The sequence below is a fragment of the Yamadazyma tenuis genome, chromosome 4 (genome assembly GCF_029203305.1).
Source record: "Yamadazyma tenuis chromosome 4, complete sequence".
In the NCBI taxonomy this organism is placed as follows: domain Eukaryota; kingdom Fungi; phylum Ascomycota; class Pichiomycetes; order Serinales; family Debaryomycetaceae; genus Yamadazyma; species Yamadazyma tenuis.
The window spans coordinates 209,033-233,944 of NC_089464.1; the positions used below are offsets into that span (position 1 = coordinate 209,033).

At 42.7% G+C, this 24,912-nt stretch overlaps 10 protein-coding genes across 10 annotated transcripts; 6 read left to right on the forward strand and 4 right to left on the reverse strand. All coding sequences in view use genetic code 12, as the record gives it.

Annotated features, from left to right (window-relative positions):
• Positions 1-441: 441 nt before the first annotated feature.
• On the forward strand, positions 442-1,482 carry VPS74 (Vacuolar protein sorting-associated protein 74; the record flags this gene model as incomplete). The annotated part of the gene is made up of 1 exon (XM_006684789.1): positions 442-1,482. The coding sequence occupies one exon, from the start codon at positions 442-444 to the stop codon at positions 1,480-1,482; it is 1,041 nt and encodes a 346-aa protein (XP_006684852.1).
• A 24-nt stretch (positions 1,483-1,506) lies between these two features.
• On the reverse strand, positions 1,507-2,670 carry CHT4 (Chitinase 4; the record flags this gene model as incomplete). The annotated part of the gene is made up of 1 exon (XM_006684521.2): positions 1,507-2,670. The coding sequence occupies one exon, from the start codon at positions 2,668-2,670 to the stop codon at positions 1,507-1,509; it is 1,164 nt and encodes a 387-aa protein (XP_006684584.1).
• Positions 2,671-2,988: 318 nt separating this feature from the next.
• Positions 2,989-5,364, forward strand: ubp14 (ubiquitin C-terminal hydrolase Ubp14; the record flags this gene model as incomplete). The annotated part of the gene is made up of 1 exon (XM_006684520.2): positions 2,989-5,364. One exon carries the CDS (start codon positions 2,989-2,991, stop codon positions 5,362-5,364), a length of 2,376 nt encoding a protein of 791 aa, XP_006684583.1.
• Positions 5,365-5,614: 250 nt separating this feature from the next.
• ARO3 (3-deoxy-7-phosphoheptulonate synthase) lies at positions 5,615-6,817 on the forward strand (the record flags this gene model as incomplete). The annotated part of the gene is made up of 2 exons (XM_006684519.2): positions 5,615-5,669; positions 5,757-6,817. 2 exons carry the CDS (start codon positions 5,615-5,617, stop codon positions 6,815-6,817), a joined length of 1,116 nt encoding a protein of 371 aa, XP_006684582.1.
• Positions 6,818-10,003: 3,186 nt separating this feature from the next.
• On the reverse strand, positions 10,004-14,318 carry RAD5 (DNA helicase rad5; the record flags this gene model as incomplete). Its single annotated transcript, XM_006684787.2, has 2 exons — positions 10,004-13,322; positions 13,489-14,318. 2 exons carry the CDS (start codon positions 14,316-14,318, stop codon positions 10,004-10,006), a joined length of 4,149 nt encoding a protein of 1,382 aa, XP_006684850.2.
• Positions 14,319-14,489: 171 nt separating this feature from the next.
• On the forward strand, positions 14,490-15,173 carry DPB4 (DNA polymerase epsilon noncatalytic subunit; the record flags this gene model as incomplete). Its single annotated transcript, XM_006684517.1, has 1 exon — positions 14,490-15,173. The coding sequence occupies one exon, from the start codon at positions 14,490-14,492 to the stop codon at positions 15,171-15,173; it is 684 nt and encodes a 227-aa protein (XP_006684580.1).
• A 57-nt stretch (positions 15,174-15,230) lies between these two features.
• Positions 15,231-16,115, reverse strand: PSN45_003180 (uncharacterized protein; the record flags this gene model as incomplete). Its single annotated transcript, XM_006684516.2, has 2 exons — positions 15,231-16,039; positions 16,088-16,115. 2 exons carry the CDS (start codon positions 16,113-16,115, stop codon positions 15,231-15,233), a joined length of 837 nt encoding a protein of 278 aa, XP_006684579.1.
• Positions 16,116-16,217: 102 nt separating this feature from the next.
• Positions 16,218-19,934, forward strand: ECM16 (putative ATP-dependent RNA helicase DHR1; the record flags this gene model as incomplete). Its single annotated transcript, XM_066158024.1, has 1 exon — positions 16,218-19,934. The coding sequence occupies one exon, from the start codon at positions 16,218-16,220 to the stop codon at positions 19,932-19,934; it is 3,717 nt and encodes a 1,238-aa protein (XP_066014121.1).
• Positions 19,935-20,018: 84 nt separating this feature from the next.
• On the forward strand, positions 20,019-23,912 carry PSN45_003182 (uncharacterized protein; the record flags this gene model as incomplete). Its single annotated transcript, XM_006684514.1, has 1 exon — positions 20,019-23,912. One exon carries the CDS (start codon positions 20,019-20,021, stop codon positions 23,910-23,912), a length of 3,894 nt encoding a protein of 1,297 aa, XP_006684577.1.
• Positions 23,913-23,960: 48 nt separating this feature from the next.
• PSN45_003183 (uncharacterized protein) lies at positions 23,961-24,743 on the reverse strand (the record flags this gene model as incomplete). The annotated part of the gene is made up of 1 exon (XM_066158025.1): positions 23,961-24,743. One exon carries the CDS (start codon positions 24,741-24,743, stop codon positions 23,961-23,963), a length of 783 nt encoding a protein of 260 aa, XP_066014122.1.
• Positions 24,744-24,912: the final 169 nt, after the last annotated feature.

The following is a 24,912-nucleotide window of genomic DNA, read 5'->3' on the forward strand; positions in this document are numbered from 1 at the left end:
CTCCAAGGCACACATATGGTTCTAAATAGCGTATATTATCAGTACTCTCTGGCCCCGTGTCTTCTCAGGTTCGTTTGTGGCACATTATTACTCATGCTATTGGACTGCAAAAATTTACAAAATTGAATGATATGTGTATCACCATTATTTGTGTCCTGCATGGCGCTACCGCAACGATTTAATTATTCAATCATGGCGTGTGCGTACCATGTTCTCCATCCGCACACTCGCCTTTTTCCAATCGGTAACTTGTTTGGCAACAGTTCCTCTTTTGTTAGTGCATTTAAACACAGTAATCGTGGCGAATAATTGAATAACCGTTGGATTTGTGCAACCACCCCGCTTTCCCAATAGCCATATACGCGTCCATCGACTTGTATTTCTGCACCCATCCGCTATTCATATCCACCACAAAAGTTTCCAACACCTCATCCATAAATCATGTCGTCTGAAGGTTTACAAAGACGTCGTGGAGGTAAATCCAACGTCGCCAGCACCACATCCGCTCCCGCCAGCAAGCCCCGGTCGTCCAACTCTTTCGACAACGAAGAAGCTGAAGCCATACAAAATGATCATAAAATTGGAATCGATGATCGGGATATCCAAGACCGTAGACAATTAAAAGTTCCATTACTCACATTGATGGAGGAAGTTCTTTTGATTGGACTAAAGGACAAAGAAGGGTATCTTTCTTTCTGGAACGATAACATCAGTTATGCTTTAAGAGGATGCATTTTGTTGGAGTTGGCATTTAGAAAGAAAATCACCTTGGTCAATGATCCTGCCAGACGTCGATTCGAGTTGGCCGACCGATTGGTTGAAGTGATTGACACAGAACCTACCGGCGAGGTTTTGCTCGATGAGGCATTACAAATCATGAAGAATGATGACTCTCATTTATCTGTCACCAACTGGATAGACTTATTATCAGGTGAAACTTGGAACTTGATGAAAATCAACTATCAATTGAAGCAGGTCAGAGAAAGATTGGCCAAAGGGTTGGTTGACAAAGGAATCTTACGAACCGAACGTAAGAATTTTTTCCTCTTCGATATGGCCACTCATCCGGTTGCTGATAAATTGTCTAAAGAGTTTATCAAGACCAGAATCTTGTGCCTTCTAGGCTCAAGAAACATCGATATTGACCAGATTTGCAACGATCAGTTCCCAACTGATACTTCTTTTAAGTTGTTAAGATCTATCGCCTTGGTTAGTGGTTCTTATGCTGCTAACGTTTTGGAAAACGTTTTGTTGTCGTTGAACTATAGCAAAAGAGACCAGGCATTTGCCAGAGCCGATGAGTTGTTGAACGATTTCTCTGACTTTCCATTCAACACCTCTCATGCCAGTCCTCTTGGAATTGGTTTAAACTTGGGTCAAGAAGTCACTACAGAAATAGAAAAGGATGCTTCAAGTGAGTTACAATTAGAATTGATTGCTGCCGTTTTGAGTGTGTTTGCAAAAATGGATTCCATTTTATAATATGTACATTTAGTTCAATTCACATCAATGAGTAGAAGTGCTATTCAGGTGTCGTAACATCTCCAGAAATGTCCGAATCAACTCACCATGCTTATCACCGGCTGAGTCCCAATAAAACCCTCCTGCAAGCCCTCTGCTTGAAACCTGGACTGCCTTCACTTTGGCACTATCGACATTATCGTAAGTAACGAGGGTTTTGGTGGTGGGGTCATAACAATACGCTCCAACTTTTCTGGGATCAAATACCTCTTTCGAATGGTTCAATGGCAACTTAGCGTACTCGATGATTCCTTCATCAGAGAATTTCTGCTTATCAAATGACTGTCCGATTCCAGGAACTTCTACTCCTCCAAACTTTCGACCATATAAAGGCATCCCAAGCATAAGCTTATTGGCAGCCACTCCTCGAGATCCGTACGACTTCAACGCGACGTCAGCACACAAATCGGTGTCTCCATTAGCCCCAAAAAGATTGGAGTGAAACCCGGTTTTTTGGGACCAAGAATATCCTGTAAAGTCATAGCACATCACATTCCAGTAGTCAAGCAGGTTATCCATACGCTTGACATCAAGGTGCCGTATGTACTCCTCCAGCCCCGGCACCGCGGCCGTTATCAACAAGCTGGGGGAGATTTCACAGAACTTCTCTCGCAACGTCTCCAAAAGACGACAGTACAATTGGCCTTGTGCAGCAGTTTTAGGGTATTCCCAGTCAATATCAACTCCGTCAAACCCATGTTCGATTACCAACTTAGCACATTGTGATGCAAAAGTGTCGAGCTTCCGAGCATCATGCGTAATAGCTTCAAATGTGTGGTCGTATCCCCATCCGCCAATGGAAAACATTATCTTCAACTGTGGGTGCAACTGCTTGATCTGCCTCAACTGGGCCACAAGGCCATGTACCTTCTTTGATGGGTCAAGTGGTGATGGGAGCGGGACTTCCACATCCGCCCACGTATCCAGGAACGAGACGCTCCCCGTATTGGTGTCTATCAGAAGAAATGCATAGTAAAGGTGGTTTACCCACTGCCAGTCTATATCGGTTGGGAAGTGGTTTCTTTCATAAATGGACCAGTTGGAGAAGTAGACCCCCGTGATTCCCTCGCCATGGGGGTTGCTTTCGGCATGGGTGTGCTTGTTATGAGACGGACTTCTGTTTAGTGCATGAGAAAGCTTTCCAAACATGTTTGTGGAAAAAAACCTTTTGTGTTTGCAGCATAATTTATATGTCGCGATTCGGCACGAGAGGAAGAAGAGGCACAATTGATGATCAGTTCTGTTGAGCGGGAATTTCACGAAAGTGTGCTGGAACCGGTAACTACAGGTAATTTAATGTATTTGTGGTCGACTCGGATTGCACTGGCCTGGACCTGCCGTGGTGTTTGTGGGTCCCTCAACCGGTAATATGGTGCCTAGCGATGCCGCCTAGCGATGCTGCTGCCGCATTTTCGCACTCTTTGGAAAACGATTTGGCTCGAGAAACTCCAAACTACCATCAAAACTATGTCGTATGGCCATTTGTCAACTCGTGAAGCGTCTTTCCCAGCCGCTGTTTCTCCAGGAACAGTGGTTTACAAGGATGATTGCATGTACAACTTTGATACCGCCGAAAACAATTCTGTTGGACTCGATGTGTGCTTATCTTGCTACAAAGCGTACTCCAGGAGTCATGTTGATTATACAAAACAACACACTCGTGACTCGAACCACGACTTGTTTCTCAACATCATCAAAAGATTGAAGCCATTGCAAGAACGAGAACGCTCAGTCACAGGTAATGGTTCTGTTAACGACGATGGCAACGAACGACAGGCTAAAATCGCTAAACTCGAAATCAAGGAATTCAAAGAAGAAGAGCTCTACGACATCTTCTATTCCATTTACTCCTCCACCGAGAATCTTCTGGTGCCTCTTAATGAAACTCCCGCCAAGTTCCAACTGTTGGCAAATAGCATTATATCAGCTAACTCATCGAATCGTCAGGAAGAGATCAAGGCCTGGGAGCAAGAAATTCTTCCTTGTGAGCATTCAATTGAAGTAGAGCAGTTTCCTAACGATGCGTTGGATATCTCCAAGTGTCTGCAGTGTCTGTTGGTCGAAAACTTGTGGATCTGTCTTCACTGTGGAGCTTTGGGGTGTGGAAGACAACAGTTTGGTTCGACGATTCCCGGGAACTCTCACGCGTTGAAGCACTTTGAGGACGTCGGGCATCCTGTGGCAGTCAAGTTGGGATCGTTATCGGCGACTGAAAAGGACAATTACGATGCTTACTGCTATAAATGTAATGACGAAGTGAAAGTCCCCAATTTAGTGCTGAATCTCCAAAAATACGGAATTGACTTGGACAGTACCGTCAAAACTGAGAAGAACCTAACTGAAATCAACTTGGATCAAAATATGAACTGGGAATTCCAACTTGATGGTAAGAATGGAGAAAAGTTAAAGCCGATTTTCGGATCCAATTTCACAGGGTTGACGAACCTAGGAAACTCCTGCTACTTAAACTCGGTGGTGCAAGCCTTATTCCATTTGCAACCGTATTTACTCTACTTCAAGAACCAAAAGTTCCCTAGCTACGAAAAGGTCCCCAATCCTTCCAAGGACTTATTGAGTCAGCTTCTCAAGGTCCACGATGGTCTTGTTTCTGGAAGGTACTCAAAGCCTGGAAATTCAAAAGGTGAAGATTATCAGTTGGGGATCAAGCCCATGGCATTCAAGTCGTTGGTGGGTGAAGACCACGAAGAGTTTAAAACTAACAGACAACAAGATGCTTTTGAGTTCTTGACCTACTTGCTTGACAAGATCGATAAGCAATTCGGATTCGAGGTCAATGAGTCATTCAAGTTCCTCATGACTAACAAGCTCTTATGTGGTGAATGTTTTTCAGGCAAGGCATCTGATGAGCTTGTGGATAATTTATCGGTGAACGTAGAAGACGAGGTTGTTAGTACTGATGAAGAAGGTAACAAGGTTTTCAAAAAAGTCAATATGTTGGACTGCATTAGGAACTACTGTGCTGATGAAGTCATTGAAGGATACAGGTGTGAAGTTTGTGATAAGCCCACGGAAGCGGTGAAGTCTTGTGGATTCAAATCGTTTCCCGAAGTTTTGATCCTCAATGCCAAACGAATCAAGTTGGAGAACTGGGTCCCCGTCAAGATTGATGTGCCTATTGATATTCCATATGAGCTCGATCTCAATGGTTTCAAAGTTGAACTTGATGATACCTTCAAAGTGGACAAATCTGAACCGGCCAAATTTACTGCCAACGAGGAGATTTTGAACAATCTTCTTCAAATGGGATTTCCTGAGCCCCGGTGCATCAAGGCCCTTTACACCACCGGTAACAGTAATCTCGATGATGCCATGAACTGGATATTTGCCCATATGGAAGATGAAGATATCGATGTGCCCCTAGAGATAGACTCGGCTCCAACCACGGCGGTGGTCGTCTCGGACGAGCTGGTGAACAACTTGACGGCCATGGGATTCTCGGCCAAACTCGCCAATAAGGCCTTGGTGGTGAACAATAATGATGCCAATGCCGCAGTGGAGTGGCTTTTCAATAACCCTGACGACGATGGAGAAATCGTGGAGACCACCACACCAGTCGACTTAAACCAGCAGAGGCAGCGGCTCGCGGCGAAGCTCGAGGAGGATGCCGAGACGGGCCAGTCAGGCTCTTACAAAATCAAAGCGGTTGTTTGTCACAAAGGAACCTCACCGCACACGGGCCATTATGTGGTTTACATCCGACAAACGGTTGGAGATGCAGAAAAATGGGTGCTCTACAATGACGAAAAAGTGGTGGAATGCGATGATTCTAGTGTTGAAGGCATCGAAACCAACGGGTATATCTATGTGTTTGAGAGAATTTAAAGCATGGTATGTTTTGTATGTCGTCAATACACAGAGCGGTGCTGGGGCGCGCACCCAGGCAAAGGGTCCACCGTGCCGTGCCAATAGCCATTAAAAGTGCTGCGATGCCCTCTCCTGCACATAGTCCCCATAGTTTCTGGTGTTACTCATTTTTGCGTCGACAGAATATCACCACAAATCTTTTTTCAGCAAGTTGCAGCTAAGTCCACTTTGACAACCAGCACGAACTTATCATCGTTTTAACAAAACCATGTTCATCTCAAACCCCAACATCGGCGATCGCTCGCGGTTAGAAGACTGGAGAAGTACGTATCATCACCGCCCCCACGGTGGCCTGGCCAATCGGCACGGTCTCATTATTAAACCACTAAATACTAACCGATTTTTTACAGTCAAAGGTTACGACCCGTTAACTGCTCCCGACTTGTTACAACATGAGCTCCCATTAACTGAGAAGAACCAAAAGGTGATCTTGGAAGGAAGAGAGCAGGCCTGTGACATTTTGAATGGGAAGGATGACCGATTGATCTTAGTCATCGGACCATGTTCCATTCACGATCCCAAGGCAGCGATGGACTACGCCACCCGTTTGGAGGCCCAGGCCGAAAAGTACAAAGGCGAATTACACATCGTCATGAGAGCTTACTTGGAAAAACCCAGAACCACCGTTGGTTGGAAAGGTTTAATCAACGACCCCGAAATCGATGGTTCTTTTCAAATAAATAAAGGATTGAGAATCGCTAGAGGCTTGTTTGTGGAGTTGACCAAAAAGTTACCTATCGCAGGAGAAATGTTGGACACGATTTCTCCCCAGTTCTTGTCGGACTTGTTCTCGGTGGGTGCCATTGGAGCCAGAACCACTGAGTCGCAGTTGCACAGAGAATTGGCATCGGGATTATCTTTCCCCGTAGGGTTCAAAAACGGTACCGACGGTACTTTGGGAGTGGCGGTTGATGCCATGAGGGCTGCTGCCCACCCCCACCACTTTTTATCGGTGACAAAACCTGGTGTGGTTGCAATTGTAGGAACAGAAGGGAACGAAGACTGTTTTGTGATTTTGAGAGGTGGTAAAAAGGGTACCAACTACGACGAAGCTTCAGTCGACGAGTGTCAGGAGGTGTTGGTCAAGTCCAAGATCGTTACCGACGATAAGCCTGGTCCCAGAATCATGGTGGACTGTTCTCACGGCAACTCCAACAAAAACCATATGAACCAACCGTTGGTGGCGGCTGAAATTGCTGCTCAGTTGAAGAAAGGGTCTACTAAGATCTGTGGGTTGATGATTGAATCGAACATAGAAGAGGGAAGACAGGATGTTCCACCACTTGAAAAGGGTGGAAAAGATGCTTTGAAATACGGGTGCTCGATTACTGATGCTTGTATAGGATGGAACGACACCGAAAAGGTGTTGGAGCTTTTGTCCGATGCCGTCAAGGCCAGAAGAAACTTGTAATTACATGTATATGTTTGTATATACGGGCAAAAACTGTTACACGACTGGAGTTTGTGGAACATGCACAAACTTTGATGAAAGCTTTCGCAAACCCAGTGTTCCTTAAAGGTGCGGTGGTGTACGGCATCGTCACCGAGGGGCCAGTCTGAAACCGGTCCATGTCAAGCTTTCTCAGCACCAAAGTTTGTAGCATATGCAGTCAACACTCTGTACAGTCAAGAAGACGACTTTTTCAGGTCCTCAACTAGGTGTGCTGTTAATAGAATATGACCCATCACAATCATAGCAACAATGTTGGGATATGTTACGGCCTAGAAGGCGTCTTGAAAAGCATTTATCTCAAGACTGCTGATAAATGCGTGGAGTTTTAAGCCCCGACAGAACCGGGTTTATTGAGATAAGTAAAAATTTTGCACATCCTGATTACAAAAAATACCCGCTGTTCAATAGCCAACCAGAGGTCCACGCCTCGCTGTATTATTCCCTGTAAAGGCGATCTCCCTCTGTATTTATTAAAATGAAAAGTGTTCAAAATACAGTGCTAGGGGCGTTATTTCCATGAATGTGTCCCGATTAAGCGTATTTTTGACCCACAGTGCAGTCAATAGGATGATCTTGTAGTTTAAATAATAATTGGTTCGTAAATGGAGTTTCCAGTGATCGCCTCTCATGATTATTAAGGTGGCTAAATCCTGGTGATTGAGGAGTTTTCTACATTATCCTTCAAGCTTTTCATATGGGTCAATCATATTCTGCAGTATCTTGTAACCCAGAAGGGCTTTCTCGCGGTCTTCAAGTGGATATAATACCTGTGGTAACAGGACAGGATATTTCCTATCTTCAACACGTTGAAGAGACCACTCCACTGAGTACGATATATGGTGTTACTGACGTGCAGTTCGATTTCGACCTTGATTATATTGATACCGGTTATTACGAACTATATGGAACTAGCATGATTTTAAATCCTCTTGGGATGAAATATACTGGTTATTTCTACGCTGAACAAGATGGAGAATATTCATTTGAGCTTACAGATATCGATGATTTTATTGCTATTTTCATTGGTAAAAATAGTGCTTCAGATTGTGCTTGTGATGGGTACAAGACGTCATTGGATGAAGCACAATTAACTGCTGACGCAAACACTTGGGCATATTTTTATGTGAGCTTGGAAGCAGGAAATTACTATCCTTTCAAAATGGATTATTATAATAGTGTCGGGCCTCTTGCACTTCTGCTTTATGTGCAATATCCTGATGCGACCTGGGTGCTGGGAGCAGATATTCCATTTTACTATAATGTGCCTTCTTGTGAGTCTGCAAGCAGTCTGGACACATCGAGCAGTCTGGACACATCGAGCAGTCTGGACACATCGAGCAGTCTGGACACATCGAGCAGTCTGGACACATCGAGCAGTCTGGACACATCGAGCAGTTTGGAAACATCGGAAGCTTCAAGTTCGTCTGAAGGTTCGACTTCCCATATCTCCGACAGCTCCACCAACTTGGAATCGTTATCTAGTTTACAATCCACAAGCAGCTCGGAAGCAATCAGCAGCTCAGGGATTTCAAAAGCATCAAAAACCACATCCAATTCTTTCAGGAGTCTACAGGCTCCTTACACAAATTCTTCCAGTATCATCAGCACAGCCTTTTCATCTGAGACGTTTGCTTTTACTGCTGAACTATCCGGTTCGGATACTCAATATTCTGGTTCAACTTCGGTAACTACTTTAGTCTCTTTTGAGTCTTCAGTAACTACAATCCTCCGCTCAGCTGCTGTTGAAACGGTTTCCGATACATCGGATTCGATAACTTCTACTAGCATAGAAAGTACCGGTGTTGTCAGTGGAGTCTCTAGGGAAACCTCTAGTACAACCGAAGCATCTTGCGGTACAATCACTGTTTTTTGGACTTCCACTATCACCTCTACAACCACCACGACATGCTCAAACAGCGAAGAAACTGTGGTGATTTACAAACCGGGTTTAGAAGTAAGTTCTACTCCTATCTCCCACGAACCTACTTATGTCGCCGAAGCAATCACAACATCTGTGGTGCCAACCATCACCGAATTCTCAGATTATAGTAGTGCTACAGGTGCAAGCACAATTAGTACTGGTACTGCTGAGACCTTTATTGTACCCTCACCTTACAAAGGTGAAGGGTCACAGGCATCCAATACCTTTGCTTTGGTGTTAGTTTGCATGTTTGTTTGGGTCTTGGCTTAAATTTCAGATTTGTCGTTTCTTGTTCCTTTTCTTAAAAATAAAACAGTTGTATTAGGTCCATAAGAGGTTGGGTTTTGAAGTAACTGGAATCGATACAGTTGCAAACTAACCAAAACCCAGGAGTCAGCTTTGACAGAATTCATTGTCTTTAGCAATACCTTTAAATATTTTTTCCAATCGGGTATCTATATAAAGGATGATATTAACTTCCATTACGAACCACAAGTATCTGCAGGAATTCAAAGTGATTTTGTTGGTCAATGCTTTGTTCACAATCCACAAGATACTAGTAATTTATAAACAACGAGAAACCAAGTCCCATAGTCTTTACCCTCCTCTTCTGATAAATGGCTACGCCAGGTCCTATTGCACTATTATCGTGTATTTTAGTTTAGTCGCCAAATGCATTTCACTTCATCAATACGTTTGCCACAGACAAGAAACAATTTCAAAACATTCTATATCAATCATACACATTTTTTAGAATATATCCATCTGACTTGTATTCTGAGATTCACCATTTATATTCGTTCAGGGTCTGAGACACTGACGGTGCTGGTGGGGCTGTACCTGCTTTAAGTTGAGACGCTTAAATTAAATGTACCGCTGCAAAAGTAACCCGACCTGAACCAACGAAGATATCGAAAGCAATAATAGCAGCAGTGGCAATATGCACCAAAACTCTCAGTTAAGCCTCTTGGAGTACGCATGATAGTCCTGGGCCAATGACAATGTAACTGGCCAACATTTTAAATTTGTAATTATCAGGCTCTGATTTGGCAAACTTATTTAGTGTCTGCGGTGCAACTCCGGCAAATCTCCTGCTGGTTAAGATTGAAGTATCAATTTTGTGGGACACGTTTTTAATCTTAACTGTTGCCCAATACCGTTCTCCTTTACCATAGCACCAACCTTTGTCTGGGACCCATTAGCCGAATCTGAATATTTATGGCTCATTCTTCGAATAACATTCTGATTTCCTCATCGCTAACTCTGCGCTGCTCATCTTCATCGGCTGCAACAACTTCTCCCAACTGTTTCTTACGCTGCTGGATTTTAAGAATCTTGAGTTCAATACTATTTTTCATGATGAATCGGATCACCTTAACGGTTTTTTGTTGGCCAATTCGATGCAACCGGTCAATAGCCTGCTCTTCAATACTTGGAGACCACCAGGGATCCATCATGAATGCTCTAGAAGCATTAGTTAAGTTCAATCCGACACCACCCGCCTTTAATGAAAGAAGCAAAACCGTTATTTGGTTTCCGTAGTGAGCCGAATTGTTGAACTGCTCTAAAATTTCTTGTCTTTGAATTTTGGATAAACTACCAACAAACTTCAAGCAACGAATGTTCTTCTCACCAACACGAAGAAGTAACTCGGTTTCAATGATCTCCAAATAAGATGAGAATTGAGAGATTACAATCACTGGCTCCGTTAGGTTTTGGTCCTTCAATGTAACAATATGGTTGATTAAAGCTTGAACTTTAGATGATACTTTGGACGGATCGTACAAATAGATATCGAAATCGAAGTCTTTCTCGGCCTCCTTTCCCGAGTGAAACTTATACTCCTTTTTGGTTGTCACCTTATCTCGTACCTTGAATATTTTGTATGTTGAGATCGGACCCCGACAATTTGGACATGAACGGTTCTGATTCTTCTTTTTCTGAAACTCAAGATGTTCGATCACACAGTTCAAACAGAATGTATGTCCACATGTGGTTATGGAGATTTCACTCATGTCTATAGGGGTTTTGGTACAAATAGAACATTCACTATTATTAATGTCAATTTTGTCGTATAATTTGTACTTTGCTTCCATCATTTCAGTGTGATCCTTAAATATGTCATGTTCAACTGTGTCCTCGGGAAGTAAATTCTGCTCTTTCATATCGGTAATGAGGCTTTTAATCAAATCTTGGTGACAACATATTTGCCTTAATCTTAATATATGGGTCCAAAGATGTTTTCTTAGCGATTCCCCAGAATTCAACTTATCCCTAAATTGCTTGTAGGCCAAATCCTTGAACCAAGAGTACACTTGATTTTCATCATTGTTAAACTCAACCTCTTCAATGACAACTTCCTTGGGAGGTAAGTCAACTAGTGGGTTTCCATCATCACCTTTCATGGATTTGGTTCTTCTTAAGAAAATAGGCTCAAGAATTGTCTTGATTACGTCCAAAGTTTGTTTCGCTTGTTTCTGCTTGAAAGGTAAAGATACAAACATTTTCCAGTATGAAAGGTTACTCCAAGGCTCAAGCTCCAAGAATTTTGCTAAAGAGTATAAATCGTCCAATCCATTGATAATTGGTGTACCGGTGAGAATCCACTTCCTACTCAGCTGTAATTGGAATATTGCTTTGGAAGACTCGTTGGTTCTATTTCTTATCTGATGGCCTTCATCAAGAATTATTCTGAAGAACTTTACTGAATATAACCCCATTCCAGGAAAGTCAAATAAATCACCTCTATTTTGCAACCGAGCAAATTCACTTGCAACGGTTCCATATGTGGTGATCACAACTATTGGTATATGCTTGGTTTTGTTTAGTAACACACTCTGTAAGTTTGGAGTCAGCAGCCCATAATACACAATGCATTTGTGGTTAAGGTTATTATTAGCCTTGTCAAATTCATTTTCCCATTGAGCTAATAAAGACATAGGAACTATGATCAATGTTGTTTGGCTGGCATATTGGTCCCCATGGAAACTCGATCTAGTATCGTACGGTACAGAATTAATTAATGCTAATGTTGAGATAGTCTTCCCCAATCCCATTTCGTCGGCCAAAATCCCCCCTCTTAAAGAAGACTTAATTAATGGTTTTTGTAAAGAGAGCTCCCCACTGTACATATTTCCATAGAACACATCAGAATGGACATCTTTGGATTCTAACTTGGGCCACCTGAAAGTCTTCCAAAGAGGATTCATTACTCCGTCTTCCATCAACTGTAATTCATCGATCGATTGCAGTGTAAAAGACTCTTCCAAGTCGGAACCAGAGCTGTTAAGAGACTTCAAAACGTCCAACTCTTTCTCTCGAGCAAGCATCCAAGACAATCCTAGTTTCTGATACTCCCTCAATTGTAGAGAGAAGTTCTCAGCTGGAGGGGTGGTGGTATTAGGTAAAGCCTTCAACATCTCTGACTGCTGGTTTTCCGAATAGAACGTTTGTAACTCATCGAGACTCAACTCATTATTTTCAAGGTCGTCTTCATCACTATCTAAATCAATGATTTGATGTGGGTTTTCATCGCTACTATTGACCTGTGTAGCACCAAGACTGTCCTTGGCTTTAACAGGTCGTATTTGCAATCTCGAAAATAAAGCAGCTACAGCAAACTTCCGAAGCCGTAAGTTCGACTCTTCTTCCGTCTCGTTTGTTATGTTTGTTCGTGTCTCCTTCATGGTGTCGAGCTCATTGATAGGAGATTTTGTCTTCTCGAACGCTCCACTAGTCAAAAAACAGTCAATTTTCACGTAAAATTCGTCACCAATCATGAGCCTCTTGGTAGTTTCAAGTGCCACTGTCACCTCAAACTCAAAGATGCAGAGGTCTAGCAACGGCGCCAAAATACGGGTTAAATCCTCCTTTAGTCTTCCGATCTCTCTTCCATCACTGACATCTCCAGGAGTACTAGTATATAGTCGAATCACTGCCGTATCAGACGTGCGCTTCTTTTGTTTCCCTGTCAAAACCCTTGGTTTCAAACTCCTTATTGACATCTTCTGCAAGTACAGAAGGCTCTTTAAATATGGCCTTGTGGCATACGCGTCTGCAAAGAGGGTCCCCAAGAATCTCTTCCATTCAGTAACAGTCGGTTTGCTTTCACTTTCGGTTGGTCTGGCAGGGCTGGCCCGCTTGTTGTAGGTTAGAGGCATCTGGATACCACGCGTTCGTTTCCTCTTGACATCCATACTAAGAGTTATTGGCGGTATAGACTTGGGCACTTTCATCTTCACATCACCTCTGAGATGATAGTCTATGGCCAAGAGCACCTTGTCGTCGTAACCGCTGAACTTTTGGTAAAGCGGCTCTATTATATGGTCACCTAGTGGTCCCAACACATTGGTGAGGGCATCTTTGAACTTGGTGAAGTCTTCCAGCCGCTGGACTGAAATCGCATCTTCAAACTCATCTTCGGAATCCTCGACAAAAAGTGGTTCTTCTTTCACTGGTAGAGCTTCTTGTGGTAACTCTGAACTAACTGGTAGTTCCTTAGTAGCCTGAGACTCTCGTTTGGCCCTCAATTTGTCAAAGTAACTGGACTTTGTGTTGGCCATCTCCAGATCAGAGTGGAGGATTTGGGTCTGCGCGTTTGGAAATTTAAATGGCTGCAACTCAAATGTTCATTAATTATACAAGTATACTGTCTTCTTTTAACATACAGCTTTCAAAATTAGGGTTGAGACCACGAGACTCGCACCACAGGTACAAATTGCCCATATAAAGCTGTGCTTTCCTCGGGGTACTGTCGATCAAATTCATATACTTAAGCGTTAACATGATATCTTCCTTTCTGTATCCTGTGATTTCAGCTATGTCTTGCAATCGCAAAGTTTTGACGCCTGTAAAATACTGGGCTAGAACCGGTGCAAGCTTACGAGACCAGAAATTCAAATAGGTGACTTTCCCAAACGGAGAGAGCGGAAACTCGGGTCCACTGAGATACTGGCCTGGGGTAACGCGGGCCAACGCATACAGAAACTCTATCAACAACGACCCTAAATGCTTTCTTTGGTACGGAGGAAACACGCAGATACATGCTAGGTTATTGTCGCTATCCCATGGCAGCAACTCTTTGGAAAAAAACCCCATGGGCTTGAAGTCGGGCAATTTGTTGTGATACACCAGAATGTCATTATCGTCTAGCCCGTAAAGCACATAAAAATCAAACTGTTCAACGTTATAATACACCGATTTGTCCTCCAAGAAAATCTTACCAAATAAACTCAAGTTCTGGCAGAACAATGGATGTTGATACCCTTGTACTTTCCTTATGATAAACGGACTATCATCATCTCTATATACAAGTCTTCCTATGGTTGGAAGCTCTTTTTTGGCAGTGCAAGCGACTCGATGTCGTATCATGTTGGAAGCCTTTGTGGAATATTTGAAACAATATTCACAAACATGTAAATGCTCTAGTTCCCACTCTATGCCATCTTCTTGATCCACCCCAAGCAGGCCCGACTTGGGGTTGAAGTACGCGGTATTACCGTACCACGGCTCCAACTCGTAGTCACCGAAATGTACCATGTGGATGTTTTTGTGATGGATGGCCCCCCCGCGTGGATCATCCGTCTCAAAGTTCGGGCTGCTGGACTCTACTTGTTTGACGGCCATATCCCGAGTGAAAAACTCGAAAATTTAGAAAACGCGGTTAGACGCATTTTCTTACATTTCCATCTTTCCTACCAACAACTCAAAATGCCACCAAAAGGTTGGAGAAAAAACCCAGATGGCAGTTACCCCCAGCCCAACCGAGAAGCCGAGATCACCTCGATTGACGAGATCCTCTTTCCGCGTTCTATCATCCAGCGGTTAGCCAAAGATATCCTCAACTCCAACGACGCGAATATGTCCATGGCCAAAGACTCATTGATAGCTCTTCAAAGGTCTGCCACCGTGTTTGTATCGCACGTGATGTTCCACGCCCGGGCCATCTCCAAGGCCAGTGACCGCAAGACCGTCAACGCCCAGGACATTTTGGCAGCATTGGAAGCAGCTGAGTATTCAGGATTTGTACCAGAAATCAAGCACAAGTTGGCATCTTTTGAAGCGGCGGTTGAGGTGAGAAAACTGGAGAAAGCAGCTTCCAGGACCGAGCCTGCCGACTTCAATGACGTGAAGCGTCTTAAAGATAACCTGGAAAATGCCGTACCGGTGATGGACACCACTCTTGAAGATGACGATCACTCAGACAACGGCATCGAAGATAATGATAACGACAACACGGAGGAAGTGAACGACACAAACGCGGATGAAGAAGACGAAATAGAGGAGGTTTCAGTGCCGAATCCCATTGCTGGTGTGTCCCAAGAAGCCACGGAACTAGAAGGCGTGCTGATGGAAGAACCAGAAGAAGAAAACCAGCAAGAAGAAGAGGATTGAACAGAAGAATCTCATATGTATGTGCTATTGTACTAATGGTAGGGTCTGTGGTTGTCCCTACCGATGGATGCAATGGCTCAAGAAGGGAAACCCACAAGCCGAAGTTAGAATTAAATAAAGAATGAACACGAACCCAAAGGCCAACATCAAATAGAACTTAACCCCACTGAGCCACATCCGACGTTTGATGAGCTGTGCCCGTTTCTGGAACACCAGTGAAGAGTTGGTCAAGCGGTCTGTTTGGTCCACAAGAAGGTTGATCTTGTCTCCTCTATTCATGAGCTTGTTGATATTATCAAGCATCAACTGTCTCACCTCCTCCACCTCTTCGTTCACCAACACCAAGCTCCTGGGCCCGATGACCTCGTCACCCAGTGTCTCTTCCTCGTCTCTCGGTGGAGTGATGGACCCGTAGTTGTATAACCCCAGGTTGGAGTCGTAGTTCATCTCCTCAAACTTGATGATTTGGCTCATATACAACTTAAACTCCCCCAACTTCGACTTGGAGCCTTCACTCGCACTGTCTAGATCCTGTTTAAACTCGATGTACTTGTCCATGATCTTTTTTAACACTGATAATACCAATGCTCTGTTCATATTAACATGGGCTATGGTGACGACGGTTATTAGATCACTGCTTCCGTCGGCATTGCTCAACAGCTTTTTGATGAAGTAAAGCGCCAACTCAATATTGCTGCCACTACTAATGGCAGGTGTGGATCCGATAAGGGTTTTGGAGGCGTTGATCAAACCCAATTCTTGAGCAATTATCTCAGAGCAGTTGACCTTGCTCAAGGCATGCACCAATTGGACGTTTTCACAAGCGTATAACGTGGTGGCATTCCGCGTCAACGTCGTATATATCACTATGGTGTTAGTATGGGAAGTGTCAGTGGTTTGGGTAAACTACGTACAATGCTTTTGGAAATCGATTTTGTTCATGTTGATTCCCTTTGGTTTGTGAGGCACAAATGATGCAACCAAAATCTCCGCGAAGAGCATCTCAACCTTTGCGTATTATTTTTCGCTTTTCAACCAGAACCTATGGGGAAATATAGACCACGGTTCAACGAAAAGGCTCGGTCCGGGATGCTTGCTAAGCAGGCCACCTTGAAGAAGGCCCGGAATAAAGCCTACTTCCGTCAACTCGATGACGGCAATACCGAAGGAGAACCTGCGGAAACCTCCCCCGCTGTTCCAGATGATCCAAATGCAGAGATCTTAAAGCCCATGACAGACCAGGAAAAGATCGATAGAAAACGGGTATTGGAGCTGCAAATCTACTCCATGAACGAAAAAGAGTCCAAAATGTCTCGAAATAAGAGAAAGAGATTGGATAAATACATTGAGCATCAGCTAAAGCGAGAAGAGAAGAAGGCCCTTTTTGAAAAGTTATCCCATACCAAGGTTGACACCGAAATGTTCACACCTTCCAAGATCCTTGGTAAGGGGGGCCAGACCAGGAAGGAACAGTTAGTAGAAGCGTTGGAGTTAGAGAGACATGGACGTGGAGATGAGAGGACTAAAGACCTTTTGTATGAAGAGAGAGAAGTGAAAGAATGGCCGGGCGATGAGCAACTTGTTTTTCACCAAGAAAGCGAAGGTGATGAAGAACCAGAGGAAAAATACCCGGAAGATGACCAGGATGCAAGTGGATTCATAGATAACAGGCCTGCAAAATTTGGTGGTTCTGGATTTGGATTTGGGTTCAGTAATATCAAGAAAGTTGAAACTGCTAAACCTGTTTCAAAGAGCAAGTACAGCTGGAGAAGCCGACTAGAAGAAGCGGAAAAGAGCAAGTACCACCAAGAAGATGAGGATGACTTTGCTTCTGAGAGTGATGAAGACAGTGACGAGAATCAAAGTGATATCGAGGAAAGTGACGAGAATGAAAGTGATATCGAGGATGGGGAAAACGATCTCGAAAGCGGCCTGGACGATGTTAGTGACAACGAAAGCGACAGTGAAAGTGACGAAGAGGTCTCAAAACTTCTCGCTGCAAAACCAAAGCATACCTCTTCTGGACTGGCCTTCAAAGAATGGGCCGAACAGCAGGTCAAGCAGATGTCAGGACATACCGAAATGGTGTTACCAAAATTGTCCGATACAGTGAAAAAACAGTACTCAAAACACCAAGTCAGAGAAGAAGACGTTGACCATTCCAGTGATGACGAAAATTATATCCCCATCAATAAGAACAGTCAAAGACAAGCATTTTTCGTGGATATTGTTAGAAGTGAAGAAGTGCAAAACCAACGTATTCATTTGCCGGTTTTCAATGAAGAACACAGAGTAATGGAAGCAGTTTACCATCACGACTGTATCATCATTTGTGGTGAAACCGGATCTGGTAAAACCACCCAAGTACCTCAGTTCTTATATGAGGCCGGGTTTGGTTCTCAAGACTCGCCTTTGTATCCTGGGATGATTGGGGTCACCCAACCCAGAAGAGTGGCAGCTGTTTCCATGGCAAACAGAGTGAAAAATGAACTTGGAGATCATGGTCACCGAGTAGGTTACCAGATTCGATTTGATTCTAACATCAAAGGAGAAGGTACAAAACATGGTACTGCCCTCAAGTTCATGACTGACGGGGTACTCCTTAGAGAAATGATGTCCGATTTCCTCCTCACCAAATATTCTGTCATTATCATTGATGAGGCACACGAAAGAAATATCAATACAGATATTCTTATAGGAATGCTCAGCAGAGTCTTGAAGTTAAGAAGGAAGCGTCACGATGCTAATCCCGAGACCACCAAACCTTTAAAGTTGATCATTATGTCTGCTACCTTAAGAGTATCTGATTTCTCTCTGAACTCAGTTTTGTTCAAGAAACCTCCTCCAATAATCAAGATCTCTGCTAGACAGTATCCTGTCAGTGTTCATTTCAGTAGACACACAGCTTTTGAATATCAGGAAGAAGCCTTTAAGAAAACATGCAAGATCCACCAAAAGCTTCCTCCTGGAGGTATTCTCATCTTTTTGACGGGTCAGGCTGAAATCACTGACATGGTCAAAAGACTCAAAGCAGAGTTTCCTTTTCTTTCCAGAAACATCACTAAAATAGATGAAGACATCACCACTGTGGTCAACCACAAGAATGTTGATTTGGAGGCTGAAGAAGTCGATTTGGGAACAAACAAAGCTTTGAATGGTGAAGAAGATGACTATGTATCCTCTGACGAAGAAGAAGAAGGGTTTGAGGAGTCGCTTGAAGAACACCAATCTCCGAACGATCCCTTGTTCGTTTTACCATTGTATTCTTCTTTACCCACAGATCAACAGATGAAGGTGTTTCAAAACCCTCCAAAGGGAAGCAGAATCTGTGTGGTGGCTACCAACGTAGCAGAGACCTCTTTGACGATTCCGGGAATCAGGTATGTGGTTGACTGTGGAAGGTGCAAAGAGAGAAAATACAACAAGGATACCGATATTCAGTCGTTTGAAATTGAATGGATCTCCAAGGCATCGGCTGACCAAAGATGTGGTAGAGCCGGTAGAACAGGACCAGGTCACTGCTACCGGTTGTTCTCTTCTGCTGTTTATGAGGATTTTTTCAGTCAGTTCAGTGATCCAGAGATTCTTCGAACTCCGGTTGAAAGCACCACCCTATCCATGAAAAGTATGGGAATTGATCAGGTGGTAAACTTCCCATTCCCAACACCTCCAGGAAGACAGTCCTTAGCTAAGGCAGAACTGGTGTTGGGTGCAATTGGTGCTTTGGCCAAAGACAAAACCATCACCTCTTTGGGAAAAGCCATGTCCCATTTCCCATTGACTCCACGATTCGCTAAGATCTTGATTTTGGGAAACCAAAGAGGCTGTTTGCCATATATCATTGCCCTCGTGTCAGCATTCACAGTTGGCGATCCTTTTATCGGTGAACTAGAAATCACTCAAAGTGAACTGTTTGCCAAACAAGACGATGATAAAAAGAAGAAGATCATCAACGACTTCCACAGGTCGCGGGCTTTGTTCAGCCGGTTGAGCAAGTCCAGTGATGCCCTTTGCTTATTATCGGCAGTCTGTGCCTTTGACCATGTGCCTCATGACAAGCAAGACGATTTTCTCAAGGACAACTACTTAAGACCCAAAGTCATGAAAGAAATAGGTCAATTAAGACGCCAGATCACTCGTATTGTCAAGATGAATACGAAGCTGGAGAGTGTTGCAACCACTCTTGAGGCCGAAGGTATCACCAAGCTTGGAGTTCCTTCAGAAAAACAAGTGGCATCCATCAAACAGATTGTTGCATCGGGATTCCTAGACCAGATTTCGGTAAGAGCTGATATCGTCAACTCGGAAGTCAGTGTTCCCAAGAGCACCAGTATAATTAACATCCCATACCAAACAATCACGTTAACAGCGCAATCGGACGAAACTACTGATGGGTTTGTGTACATTCATCCTCACTCTGTGTTGGCTGCGTCAGGTGAAATGCCTCCAGATATGATGGTATACCAATTGCTTAACCTAAGCAGCAATAGAAAAGAAGGCGTGGTAACAAAGGCCAGAATGAAGGCACTTGTGGACATTTCAGGGAAGCAATTGGCCAATATTGCCAAAGGGTCTCCATTATTGACATACTCCAAACCCTTAGGTAACAAGTATGCACCCAAAAATATCACTTCTTCAAAGAGAGAGGCATATGTTATCCCTCGATTTGGAGCTGCTATCGGTTCTGGGGGGTTGGGCTGGGATTTGCCTGTCATTAAAGTGGTGCAAGTAAAAAATAATGGTCAATGGATCAATGAATAGAGTTTTTCTAGTGTAAATAGAAGTAGTTCGCATCGCATATTTTTTTGTTTTGATTCAACCTTCGTGAACACAGATCTCTAAAACATGGAAAGGAGTGGCAAGAAGCGGGTTCGAATAGATGATACCGTCACCGAGATCAGGCTGGCACGTCAATACCTGCCACCCACCAACCGCCAGTCAAATCCTTTAATTCCTGTCCATATTCTTGATGAAGCGTTCCAGAGAATTCTCTTGGTATCGGTTTTTGTGTTGATCCAGGCGTGGAAGCTTTATGATGCAATGCTTCTTAACACCATTGCCGATGACTCGGTGGTTGGCTCTTCTCTCAGTCGTATGACTTTCGTGTTGAAATACTTGCTTATTGACGGGCTATTCCTTTGGTTTCTTCCAATTCTCAATCTTCAATACCTTTCATTTTCTCCATTAGTGACATTGTTGTTCACTTTGATCCTTAACTTGTTCAACATATTGCTTGCAAGCAAATTGAATATGTCACTTTTCATGGTGGTTGTGGGTCCCTATTTCAAATCCCTAAAACCTTCCAAAGAACTCACAGTAGCAGGTGATGCTATAAACCCTAAAGTCATCGATATGGACTCTCATTTCAAGGGTAAATACACCATCCAGTATCTTCCAGATTCGTTGGCAAAGTTCAATGTTTTCGACCTACATTCTGTGTGCCAAGACCCAGAAGAAAAGATACCTTTCCAAATTCCTATTGAGTTCAATACCACCACTGATCTTGGACTTCTTGAAATCCAGTACACATCTCCAGAAAACAAGGTGTCCCAAATAGTGTTCCAGGAATCTGATCTCCATAAGTTGATCAACAAGGATTATTCTCATCTAAAATCAAATAAAAAATACGTGAAAGACGATTATAGAGTGTTTTATCTTGAAATTCCCGTTCGAGAACCAGGTTCTTATAAAATCAGCATAGTACGAGACAAGAGTGGAACCAACATGAGATATGTGCAAAATGAGTTTTCCTTTGCTTACTGTCCGGGTGCATCATTCATCTTACCTAAGAGCTATGCATCTGACACCAACAACAAAGCATGTGTAGGGTTCAAGTTGGACGATCTCAGCATGAAACTTCCATTAATTACATTTTATGGATCACCTCCTCTTGTTACAAAAATCGGAACAACTATAAACGGGAAGAGTAATAAAGTTATTGATGCCGAAATCAGTCTTGAAACTTTGGATACTTTAAAATTCAACTTCACCAGCCAATTTTCCCACAAAATTACCAGAAATCTGTTGGAGCAAGAAATCCTTAAGGACCCAAAAATGTTTAATGTCAAAGAGTCCAGTACAATTCAATTTCAGATCCTTGAAATCAAAGATTCACTAGGAAACGTTAAGAGATACAATCCTCAGTCTGATTCTTCCGATTTGAGGTATAATCTCAATTTGTTAACAAAGCCTTCATTGAGGTTGATTGATATGGATTCTTCCAAGAAGCTTTTGGTCAATGGTACTAAAGATCTCAGTTTTGCAACCAGTTCCAACATAAGAGAACAACTACCATTCACTGCTTATTATGCATATGAATCTGTGATAAATCCTGAATTGTCATTCAACTTTTCTCATAAATTCTCTACCTTTGCTGACTTACAAAAAGGGATATCCGTCTCCAATCCTGGAATTTATAAGCTTCTTCGTGTTTCTGGGAAATACTGTGAGTGTGAAGTTCAACCCTCCGCCATTAATCTTGAAACTATTTTACCTCCTCTGCTAGAAATCCAAGCTGAGCCTTTGGTGGACAATTGTGTTGGTATGACTGGTTATAATTTCAAGTTCAATGCAAAGGGAAGCGCTCCTTTCACTGTGGAATATTCCGTATATCAAAATTCAAGTCTGGGGACTTTAAGACCGCTTCCAGGGCCAAATGGAAGAATTAAGAGACTATTGAAGAGCTCAAGCAATGACTTTGACTTTGCTTATAAACCTCCAGGAGAAGGCAACTATGTGGTTAGATTTGAGGCTATCAGAGATTATGACTATTATGATTCTCCTACACTCTTGAACGAAAAAGAACACACCTACCTGACATACTTCAAACAGAGATCTAAGGTTTCATTCTTCGATAGACAGTCTAATGGCTTACAGAAAACAATCAACCTCTGTAAGGGAGAGTCTACGCGTGTACCTGTGTATTTCACAGGAAGCTTTCCATTTACCTTCGACTATTCATTGATCGACAAAAACTCAGGAAAGAATATCTTGACGAAACTCAATCAGAAGGCCTACAGTAGACTTTTTGAAATTGATACAAAGGACATCACATTTGGTGGTATTTTCGATGTTGTTCTTGCTAACGTAGTTGATGCCAATTCTTGTGCTACAGATTTCGATGGTAAGGAGAAGGTTCAAATAGTTGCTAGGTCGGATGTTCCTGAAATTTCCTTTGATGTAAAACAACAAGTGTCTTATCATAAAATTGTTGAAGGAGATTTCATTGATATTCCATTGCTGACGAGGTTCTTCAAAAGTAAGCTGGGTACAGTAGAATTTGAAGTTTCGAACCTTGAAAATCTTAACGATAAAAGAACAGAAACTGTCCAAGTTTCAACTCATATGACAATAAGCAAACCAGGTATCTACAAGTTGGTGAGCTTCACTGATGGTAAGTGTCATGGGAAAATTTCAGATATAGAAAAGGCTATCCATGTTTCCTTCCACCCCAGACCTCAAATCCGTGCTGATGCAGACAAACTGATCACCCAGTCTTCTAGTACTAATGAAAGCCTTTTACTTATATCTGGATGTCAAGGTTGTAAGAGACAAGCTACTGTTCATTTCGAAGGTAAAGGACCTTTTATGGTGGATTACGAAATTAAGTTTCCAAGTGGAAAAACTGACTCCAGAACTATGACTAGTGACAAGAGCAAGTTGCTCATCGACCTCCCAACTGACAATAGTGGGCTCTATGAGCACCGATTCAAGAGGATATTTGATGGTCTTTACACAAGAAGTAAATCCCCTGATAGAGGATTCAAACCGCAGATTATCTCTTATGAGGTTTTGCCAGCTCCAAGCATTGTATTTGAAAAGATGGATGTTTTAAAATTATGTGAAGCATCCCTCAGCAAGTACATTAATGAATTGGACTCTCTTTCGATCTCTGTTTCTGGAAAAGCTCCCTTTTCTGCTCAAATAATGCTTATTGGGGACAGCTTAGAGAAGAAGTTCACCATTGAAAATATCAATGGTCCCACAATAAACTTGAATGATGCTGTTGACTCAAAGAATGTGCCTATCTGGAAATATCTCAAACAAGGCGAATATGAACTCAGTATAACTCAAGTGAGCGATAGCAACAGATGTGAAAAGAAGACCCAGAATCTCAGTACCCTTATACTTTCAATAAGCCCAGCTCCAGATGTCACCAAGTTTGACCAATCAAAGAGCTACTATTGTGTTGGAGATCATGTTGGATACGATTTGCTAGGTGAACCTCCTTTTACATTATCATACGAATTTCAAGGAACTTATCATAAAGCCCAAACCACCAACGAGTTTAGAAGATTGGCAGCAAAACCAGGTATAATTCATGTCTCCAGTATGGAAGACTCGTCTGCTGGAAAGTGTATGGTGAACATCGAACCAAGTTCCCAAAAGTATAAGGACTTGGAAATAGTGATTCATGACTTACCTTCCGTTGAAGTAAACCATGGCGATTATATAAGTCAAAACATCCATGAAGGAGACCAAACAGAATTAAAGTTCTCTTTCACGGGTACACCACCATTTTCTATCACGTACGTCAGAACTCTTGATCCAAACGTGAAAGCCAAGAGAACCAAGAACTCCAAGCTTCATAAAGGCGTCAATAAAATCATCGAGACTCAAACCATCAACAACATCAAGGACCATGAATACACTGTTATGGTTGGTTTGGAAGGAACTTATGAAGCTATAGAAGTGAAGGATAAGTACTGTATGGCTAAAAGGGAATTTTCCTACGAATAAGTCAGATAATTTTGTATATTATATAAAGAATAAACTAGACCTGTAAAGTCAGTCAAGGGAAGTACATTTGGAAGTGACTGACTTGACAAACTCAAGCTCTGTTCGTTCCCATTCTTCAAGCTCGTAGCCAAAGTTGGGCTTTAAACATGACTTTGGATTAGCACGAACAAGACCCTTTAAACAATCAGAAAAGTTCTTGTAGGCCAGTAACGTAATCAAACGCTTTTCAACATTCACCTTAACTAACGAGATCACGGCTATTATCTGTGCTTTTTTGCCAGCGGGAACGTTACACGTCGCCTGTACCGAAATGGGAGTACCTTTGCTGATGTCCAATTCTGCCTCAAATGCTGTTTGAAGCACAAGCTTAGCAGAAACAGAAGCAATGAGTGAAAAGGTTTTTCCACTTGAAGCTGACACAGAATATGACACCGAGTTGGCCACTGTAGATCTCGAATTGTCGAGAGCAGACCCCAATGGCCTACTTACAGACTGTGTGTGGAGTACAGTTTTTTTAAAGCTGTACTCCGCAAACAAGGTTTCATCGCCTATTATAGGTACACCACCACCAAAGGACTCGATATCGATATAATCTCCATCTGGTAATATAATGGATTTGGTGTCCTTAACTATCACCACACCGGTTTTGTATAGGCTTTCTGGATCCAAGTCATTGATCGTTGCAATTTCTAGTGGCCGACGCGTTGTAAGCCAGGTGAGCATTGAGTCGTCATTGGTATGGTCTTGATCCTCCAATGTAATTGTGAAAGCAGCCGATACTGCTAGTAAACTTGTCAAGCATTTCAAATGTCTCAAAAGAGCGGGCTTCATAGTTGGATATAGTTATTTGGAGGTCAATGCGGAGGGTTTTATAAATCATGTTTGATATGCGCTAGGCTTCAGGATTTGTTCTGCTTAGAATCTTTAGCAGACATCAAGTTCTCAATGGTTTTGGATGCTTCCGAAAGCATCGAACGTTCCGAGATCCCCTTGAGGAACA